Here is a 9,366-nt window from a genome sequence, read left to right on the forward strand (position 1 = left end):
AATAAAGCAAAGGGAAGTTTGACTCAACGATACTGCAACAGATTACTCTGCACCTCTTGTTTCGCAACTGTGACGTGATGCCATGCTGTGGCCAGATGACTGATAACTGGTGAAAAGCTTAAAAGGGAAACGTCAGATGAACCGCTGAGGCACACGGAGCTGCAGGTAGTGAACAGAAGCGAAGAAAAAAAAGTTTGAGCTTTTGAAAATGGAAATTCTCATGGAAGGGATGCTGTACATTCAGGCTGTCAGGTTTGGAAAGGTAAGACTCATTTAGCTGATTAGTAAAATATTATTTTCATCTTCGTAACGCACACTAGGTGACTTGATATATATGTTTATAAAAATATATGTATAAATATATATGCCTGCGTATATATATTTGTGTGTGTATATACATATTTTACACGTAGCAAGTACCTTGAAAGAAGATCATTGTATTTCCTCACATTGTTTGGTGTTGCTTCATGGGATTTTTTTTTAAATTGTTTTCTTGTGTGTATGTAAAATTTGTGCCTTGTTTCAAAAAGTTAAAGAAACTCAGCCTGGTTTAGCAGTGTTAAAGAACATTCATATGTTTATGTGTCCTTTATGATCCTCCACTGACAGAAAACCTGGAGGAAAACATGGGGGGTGCTGCACAACCCCAGTTCCAAAGGTGTCGGCCGGTTGGAGCTCTACTCCATAGTGAACAACAACGCTGTCTCTAACCAGAAGAAGTGGAGTCGACTGAAGACACCGGAGAGCAAGACCGTACGTCTGAGCGACTGCCTCAGTGTCTCCACTGCACCAAAGGAGTCCTGTCCTGACGGATGCTCTGCCTTCTACCTGCACACCCGACAGTGCATTTACACTCTGGCCTCCCTGCCAGACCAGGACTGGCTGAGCTGTCTGTGTCCGCTAGTCTTCCAGGTATCACACATCTCCCCCTGGTAACCGGTACAACTTCCCTCTTTTTAGGGATGGTGATTTTATTTGGAATAAAAGTATATTTACAGTCCCAGGCAGATATAACAATAAGGAAGTTCCTGCAATTCTGCCAACCTCACTTCTCCAATTCTTCTGCTTGCACAAAGCAGACACCTTCTTGAATCTTACCTTTCTGCAGCCATAAAACAACTGATAAGAGGGTGGTTCACACAGCCTTGTTTATCAAACTTCTGTGTTTACAGAGTGATTCTGAAGACTCAGACCTGGGGAGTTCAGAGAGAGGAACTGGTTTGATCATGAAGGACAACGACCTGTACTGTTCATGGACGACTGGTAACACGAGTGTCTCATCATGCATTTAAACACCAGCCTGTTAGATACAGTAGAGTGTAGAGGCTTTCAGAGGCCCTGGTTCAATGACTCTTTGTGTAATGGTTTTTAATGTGTGCCCTGGTGGAGCACATTACAAGTTAATATGATTTAAAGTACATAATTGAACATCTTGACATTACTATATTATGTTGACATTGTGGGAAGGAGCTGTGCAAGTGCAAACACGTCGATGATCCATTTCCTGTATCAACTTTAGGTCAGATAATAATATCACACATGTTCCACAGTTGTTTCCTGCAGCACTAATCAGTTCCGTCTCAGTCTGCGGTTTGTCCGTTTTTACTCAGAATCAAACCTTCCTCCGAACACCTATCGAGTGACTGTGCAGAGCACAGAAGCATCCCGGAGGTGCAACCTGTCGGGGACCTACCTGTTCTCCCCAGAACCAGAGGCTGTGACTCTGCTGACCTGCAATTCTGGTCACGTCCTCTACACCTGGTCGTACAGACAAATGCGCAGGTTAAAACAAGTCGAGGTAAAACCGAGGACCGTGATCTGAGCAGCTTTGTTAGAGTTGTCCCAAAGCTGCACCCTGCCACGCAATGACTCCACGCTCCCCACTTTTAGAACCACTGATATAGACTACGTGCAGTAGAGATAGTGTTGACAATTTTTCTTATTCTAGCCAGATTAGTCCGAGGTTATGATAACTGTTTTAGCTAAATTTATAAATTGTAGTATTGATAATTAGGCTGTTATTATTAAAACAGCTTCCTGTTTAGACTTTGTTTTGATTTTGTCTTGTGGACCAACTTTTATGAAAGTGTTAATGTTTATAAATTTCTCCCCCATTTGAAATTCCACAGTTGAATAATGATTCATGGCTGTGATTTCAGGGTGGATTCTCCTTTGAAGCACGCCGTGGCTGTCAGTCAGGAAACGGCGTCTTCGTCTTCCTCTCTGCTCGTGCACCCGAGATCCTCCAGACAATATTAGAGCAGTGCTCCGTGCAGACCAGCACATCTGTCCCGCCACTTACCGACAACCACAAGTCATTGTGTGACCAATTTCCTACTGTTGTCCAAACAGTGACCCACCCACCTGCTGCTCCTGCTGTCTACGCTCCTGAAGACGACCCCGCAGAGACGGAGCACGAGTCTGACAACATCTACTCCAACATTAATCTCCGCCCTCGCCCCCAGCCGTCTCTCTCCACGCCTTCCATTTCGATCAGCACGGAGGCTGTGGGAGATGAAAGCGAGAATGACGACGACGACCAGTGTTACTACCTGTCGGCTCTGAGCCTGGATGATCACAGAGACGGCAGCGACTTCTTTCACTTGAGGAGAACCATTTCTGCTCCAACCGAAGAAGACGCCTCACAGTGCGTCTATTCTGCCGTGAAAAAGACCAAATCTTCCACGGAACCCCAAGTGGAGACTTTCTACTCTCCCCTCCCTCCCCCTCCTCCCTGCCCCCCTCCTCAGCCTGTTTCCTACACACCCTACCCCAAGCCAAGATACCAGCATCAGCTCTCTGTGAATAATTTAATCCAGCCAGGGCTCAGCACTCAGGCACAGGCAGTGGATGACATAAAGGAGATGGAAGAGGCCATCAGCTCCTCCACCCATGTCACCCCCACAGAGCCCCCCGGCAGTTTTAAATACAGGCTGGCAGCAATCATTTCTAAGGACCTGGCAAAGTCCCAGCCCGATCCTCACCCCACCGTGAGCGGCTCCACCCTCTCTTGGTAGGCTGTTAGTTAGCAGACAGACCAGGAGGAGCCATATTAGCCATGATAGATGCTCACGTGGGATCCGTTTTTTTTTTTTTTCCCTGTTTAATTTCACTCCCCTCCACTGGGACCATGAGGTGTCAGATGTTTAGTTTGCAGATGTTTATCTGTGCAGCCTGTTGTTTTTATTCACTGGATGGTTTGAGGCAAAACAGGATTCAATTAATGATGTTGTTCACTGCTGGAACTTAAGAGGGGCTGTGTGTGTGTGTGTGTGTGTGTGTGTGCCTCCCTGTTAAATTGGTGGATAGACTGAGACACAAACTAGAGCCTGAATTTGAGGACATGGCTTTAAAAGGAGATATTATTTTAATGTCCTTTGACCTTTTAACCGAGTTAAATTTAACCAGGTCAGGAAGTCACGGATCTGTATTGTGTTTAGTCAAAGGAAGGTGATTTCCAGAGTTTAGAATGTTTTATCTGATTCATATCCTTTGTGATTAATCACAAATAATGACGATCATAGTCCATCATGAAGCATCATTATTGCATTTAATCATGATTAATTGATATTAGTCAACATTCCTAAATTAGACAAATCCTTTGTCAGCTCTCTGCTGACTCATTCTCTTGCCAATGTTTCGTGCCTGCCTCGATTTGAAAACAATTGAACTGAAATTCGAGTTTTTGAGCTTTTGAGCCCAACGTGTGGTTCTGATTTCAAAAGTATCAGCTAATCAGATGAGTAACCTGAAGGAAGCGTCATTGAGTTAGCAGAAGTTGGCCAAAAAGAACAGCAAGATTAGAGGATAAGAGTTGAATGTGCAGAAGTTGGCCAAAAAGAACAGCAAGGTATGATAAGAGTTGACTGTTGTTGTTGTTGTTTTCTGATGGTAAATGAAGTCAAATTATTGCGCATGATGAAGCTAAGATCTAAAGCTAAAAGTTGACAGACGTTAACTGCTGGACAAGAATATGCTATAGTTTGAGGTAGCTAAATGTTAGCCAAAAAGATATACGAGAGTAAAAAAAAAAGGACTCTTGAATTGACTTACATTTTCTGAAAGAGTCCTAAAAAATGTGATTAAATAAATAAGGGCGAAGTGATTAAAAATGTGCTAAGGAACAAAACTGCCGTCCGTGTGTAACTGAATACCACAATTAACTGATCATAACTGAACCCAGCGAGCACCCACCAGCATAAACATAAATCGGCGCCCTGATATGCAACGAAAAAAATAATACACAAGCTATTATCAACTTTATCTTTATTGTAGCAAAACAGTTTTCATAAAATACCCACAGCTGAACATAAATATAAAAAAGTTTTTTTTTTAATTTAGAAAAAATGGGGCACACTGAAGCTGTCACCTGTCAGGACCAGGGTTTATAAAGTGCAAAAAAAGGCCAAGTTCAGCCTGGCCTCAGAAGTTTAAAGAAGAACATCTCTGAAGTGTTTTTTTTTTTCTTTCAACATTATCATTTGGCGGTGCAACTTCTAACCTAAAAAAACATTACTGGAGTAAAGTGGAAGACTTTTGAGCAACATTTCTTCAGAATTTGCAGTATTTGGTTCTCCTTTTACACCCTGTGGTGTTCACTGTCAGGGTTCATCTTCAGTGTCTCTCCTGGTGAATCTCCTCTGTGTCACTGAGATGTGAAGACTCTCCATCACTGCTGTGTGACGAGGCCGTGGATTTGCTCGATCCCAGTTCAGTTGTAGGTCCCAGTATGATCAGGTGGCCCACGGAGGAGCCGGGGTTTTGCTGTTCTGCCATCAGCTGCTCCTGCGCAGTGGCCGCAGGCAGCAGAGTGTGGATCAAACTCCTCCTGGAGTTCTTCTCCATGCACTCCGACTGGACCACTCCGGCCAGGAGCTCCGACAGCTCCGTGATGTAGATCTGGGCCATTTGCAGCGTGTCGTACTTGGACAACTTCTTCTCGTTCTCCAGTGACGGGATGACGCTCCTCAGCTCGTCAAACGCCTTGTTCAGGCCGTGCATCCTCCTCCTCTCCCTGGCGTTGGCTGCGACGCGCCGGTGTTTCTGGGGGCCAAAGTGGCCGTTCCTGCCTCCGTCAGACCCGCTCTCACAGCCGGTGTCTCTGATGCCTGCAGCAGCCGCGGACACGCACTCGGGAAGTTTACCCGACGGCACAAGTTTCTCCAGCGAGATGCCCGCGTCCTGCGCGCCGTGCGCGTCCCTCCTGGAGAACGCGCGGATGGGACTTGCAGAGAGCCAACTTTTGGAGTTGATGTGCGTCAGGCTGCGCTGCTGGAGGAGGCTGAAGTCCTCCGGGTACTCTGGCCAGCCTGGAAGCTCTGCTTTAGCACTCATCACTGCACTGGCCCCGGGTCACGTCACCGTGGAGACTGCGTTGATGTCTCTCCTCAGTGGAGTGGGTCCAAGTGCTTTTTATAGCCACTCTCCTCCTGCAGCCTCCTTGGCGTCACTCCTCCGTCTCAGACAGCTCTGACAGCCCTGCAGCAGCCAATGGCACCGGCCCCTCTGACCCTGTCACACAACAATTAGACAATGCTCGACTTTTTTCTTCCCATTGTGCATTGTAACTCAATCACGACCTTGTTATTATCCTCACACCGAGGGGAGCCCGCAGTATTAATCATTCAGGAGCGTGGCTTTAATGTTACTAAAACTTTATGAGACTTTAAGTTAACTTTGAGGCCGTTGACTTTCTCTGTGATTGTCCACAGGCTAACCCCTTAATAAAGGAATGTTAGCATGCATTCAACTTAAAACCAAAACATTTCTAAACTTGTTTTTCTTTTCTGACTGTACTTTGATTATGGACTTTGTGAGAAACACACTCCTGATGTATCAAGGTTGAGGCCTGTTCTCAAACAAACAGTAAAAAAAAAAAAAAAAAAGTTGGACGAAGTTGCAGTTATTTGCTGAAGAATAATAAAACGAACAGGTGGGAGGCCAGAGCTGGGACACACCTGTCCACAGCAGGGCCATGAGAACTGATAAGATGACTGCGAAGCATTAATGAATCATTTAGGAGCAATAAACAAAGATGACAACATTCAGTCAACGGTCGTCATAACCTCAGAAGGCAATTAATTAAACTGGGATCATCATTTAAGGTCCAGTTTTAATAATTAATTTACTAGGAACGGAACAATACACACAGCGCACATGTTGTCATGTACAAGTCACACATCACACAGGTTTGACAGCTGTGTTTAAGGTAGTGCGTGTTGTCTTCCTGTCTGTTTGACAGCTGTGTTTAAGGTAGTGCGGGTTGTCTTCCTGTCTTAGAGGTAGAGGTTGGGGGTTCGATTGCAGATTTAGCCACGCTACATTTTTATGTGTTTCTGGTAAAGTTGCCAGTGCAGAGAGATGGTAAACGAGTGCAAATCAACTCAGTTTAAGTAATTACCATAATTCCATATTCAATGTGTCTGGACTGTGGGAGACACCCCCCCCCCTCCTCCTCCTTGCCTCCCCTCACCTCCCCTCCTCCTTGTCTAAACAGTCTACAGACATTTAGGGCAGCTCTAACAACTGGGCATCAAACTGATGATCAGTTTTCAGTAAGGCAATTTTCCACCCACTCTTCCACTGCGTTACCCTATAGACTTCAATGAAAGGATTACAACTTGTAACCCCGCCCTCCCTCCTCCACCCCTGGCTGCAACATGCTTTTCTAGTTTTAAAAACAAGTCTTTGATTGATGAGTTGTGACCCACTAGATTTAGCCCACCAGCCCACTTTTGGGCCACTAACCGGCATTTGAGAAACACTGGCGTAACCAGTGTGACAGCACTGCATGTATTTTTTTTTTGCCTTTTTTTTTAAATTATTGTCACTGTTTTTGTTGTTTGTTTGTTTTTTTGTTTTTTGTCGTCGTTGGAAGATAAATCAGACTGGAGTTATTTGTGGTCCTGCGGTCCTGCCCTGTGCCTATCAGCTGGTGTCCCCTGGCTCCCTCACACCAGCTCCACACACACTTCACCTCCAGTGTCACCCACGTCTCCCATATGCTGCTCACAGCGACACTCCGGCTTCACCACTGACACTGAGCTGTGACACTGGAGCTAATCACTCATTTAGCTCATTAATTACAGCAGTCCCGGCCCAGAGCCGTCCTCTGGGAGATCTCCACTGATGCTGCAGTGATGAGGGACCTGGACAAGTCTCGGATTCAGCAGCGCTCCACCCGCCGAACCCCCCGTGTGCGTGGTTTTGTCAGTGTGTGACAGTGTGTGTTGAGCACTGGTCAGGAAAATCACCGTGACCTGCCTCGCCGCCAGCAGTTTAATGAGGCCTGGTTTTAGTTGAATAAATCGGCACACTCTCCGTCCCGGGGTGTCCATTCACTTTTGGGGCGACATGAATATTTCATTCCTTCAGCCCCGCTGCCAGCGCAACAGCCTGCAGACCTGCGCGCAGGCTGCAGAAAATGCGGGCTACACTTCCCATCTGGTGCGGGGCGTGAGTGGGGGCGTCGCGGAGGGCGGTGGCTGCTGTGTCCGAGGAGGTGTGAGGAACATCAGAGGTCACCTTCTTCTGACCTGCCCCAGAAGACACACACACACAAACACACACACACGCACACGCACTTTGTATTCGAGGTACTTCATTAAACGATTACTGCAAAATAAAAATAAATAATAATATTTAGAAAATGCAGTGGGGTCGCAGTCTGCCCCTCAGAGAAAAAAAAAGTCACAAAATAGACGGTTGCTGTGACGACCACCAATGAAGGAGATTCTTTACGGCAGAATTTTAAAAAGAAAAACGTCACCGGTCAATATGTAAAGAAACTATATGATCCCTTATATTAATCTGACCTACAAATGTTTTTTGTGTAATTATTATTAATATTTTTAAACAATTAACCTGTTTTAAAAACACATTCTAAACCATTTTATAGCCTGCTTTTTTAGCACATTATGCTGTAAGAAAGGCTAAGCCAGTTTGCAACAAACTTCAACGCAAAACCTAATCTAAATTTGTGTTTTTGTGACAAACTATTTAACTTTTCTGTTATTCCAGACCAAACTTTCAGTTTGCTTTTGGCAAATAATTTAATTTAATGTGGCTTATTTTTATGTTTACTGTTAAAATGTACATGAACATATGACGTGTCGTAAATGTTTCTCTAATATCTTTAATGAACACGCGTGAAATATATTATCTTTAATCTCTGGTAAAACCGCAGCCGAAAGGGAAAAGGTCAGGTAAACAGTACCATGCTCCACCGAGGGCGGCGCTGTTGTTTTCTACCAAGACACATGGGGCTCTAATAAGTTAGCAACACCAGAAGGTTCAAAACACCACGGCGATTTGTTTGTTTATTTATTTTACGGTCATTCAAAATACGTGATAAATATTAGCTTTGCCCACGCGTAGAGCTACATCCGAATAAGAAAAACAACAAGAATAACATCCGGTGACTTTGAAAGAAATGAAGGAGTTCTCTTAAAAGTTTGCTTTTTTTGAGTTTTGAGTTTTTTGTGAAGAAAAACAGAAAGAAGAAAAAAACAAACACGGACTCGTCTTACAAATGAAGGTAGGACCATACACTGTTTACAATTGTATATAAATAGTAAAAAAAAAAACAATTAAATAAAAACATATTTAATAATATGCAGTTTAACAATTTAAAGCCTTTTGTATACAACTTAAAGGTTCAATAATGTCAAAATTGTTTATTTTTGTTGAAATGTGATTGTGTTTATTTGCAAATGCTAATTTTGAACACATGCAGACTACAGAGATAATGTTGTTTTTTCTAAGACAAACAGTGTCTACGGTACCTGACCTGTGTTTGTGTGTTTGTTAAGGATAATGTTTGGATATAAAAGGTAATTGTTATTGTGTATTTTTGGTAAATAAGATTATTTTTTCCAGCTACTTTTTTATGTAAATCTGACACTGGGTCAGTTCCTCACCTGTATTAAACTTCACCTGAGGCTAAAACAGCGTGTGATCAGTGGCCACATTATTAGGCCCACGGCCCTGAAACTGATCATCGTAGCCAATTACCACAAAAAGGTAGATTCTGGCTCGTAGTCATGGTCAAGCGGACCTCCTGCAGTTCTGAACTTTACTGCAAGAAGGTCACTGGTTTGACCCCTGGTGGTAGCTGCTGGTGCTACTGTACGGAGTTTGTATGTTTTGACAAATTGTCCACTGTATAACCCCACCTTTGCCCGATGACTTATTGGATTTGCAATAGCTCCCCTAGTGGCCCCTGTGATGTATTAAGTGGTAAAAGATGGATGAACAAATGATTTCTTTTTTAGCATTTGGTTCATGTTGTATTACATTTGTACATATGTTCCGAGCATCAATAAGTAAAAAGCATTAATGCATCATTCTGCATCCTGTTTTTTTTTT

At 43.9% G+C, this 9,366-nt stretch overlaps 2 protein-coding genes across 2 annotated transcripts; one reads left to right on the forward strand and one right to left on the reverse strand.

Annotated features, from left to right (window-relative positions):
- Positions 1-86: 86 nt before the first annotated feature.
- On the forward strand, positions 87-3,774 carry dok3 (docking protein 3). Its single transcript, XM_017039604.2, has 5 exons — positions 87-262; positions 610-912; positions 1,173-1,263; positions 1,611-1,798; positions 2,160-3,774. Exons 1-5 carry the CDS (start codon positions 209-211, stop codon positions 3,015-3,017), a joined length of 1,494 nt encoding a protein of 497 aa, XP_016895093.1. The 5' UTR covers positions 87-208; the 3' UTR covers positions 3,018-3,774.
- A 54-nt stretch (positions 3,775-3,828) lies between these two features.
- atoh1b (atonal bHLH transcription factor 1b) lies at positions 3,829-6,182 on the reverse strand. Its single transcript, XM_008327258.3, has one exon. It carries the CDS (start codon positions 5,332-5,334, stop codon positions 4,615-4,617), a length of 720 nt encoding a protein of 239 aa, XP_008325480.1. The 5' UTR covers positions 5,335-6,182; the 3' UTR covers positions 3,829-4,614.
- Positions 6,183-9,366: the final 3,184 nt, after the last annotated feature.

Source organism: Cynoglossus semilaevis, chromosome 15 (assembly GCF_000523025.1).
Source record: "Cynoglossus semilaevis isolate Cse_v1.0 chromosome 15, Cse_v1.0, whole genome shotgun sequence".
In the NCBI taxonomy this organism is placed as follows: domain Eukaryota; kingdom Metazoa; phylum Chordata; class Actinopteri; order Pleuronectiformes; family Cynoglossidae; genus Cynoglossus; species Cynoglossus semilaevis.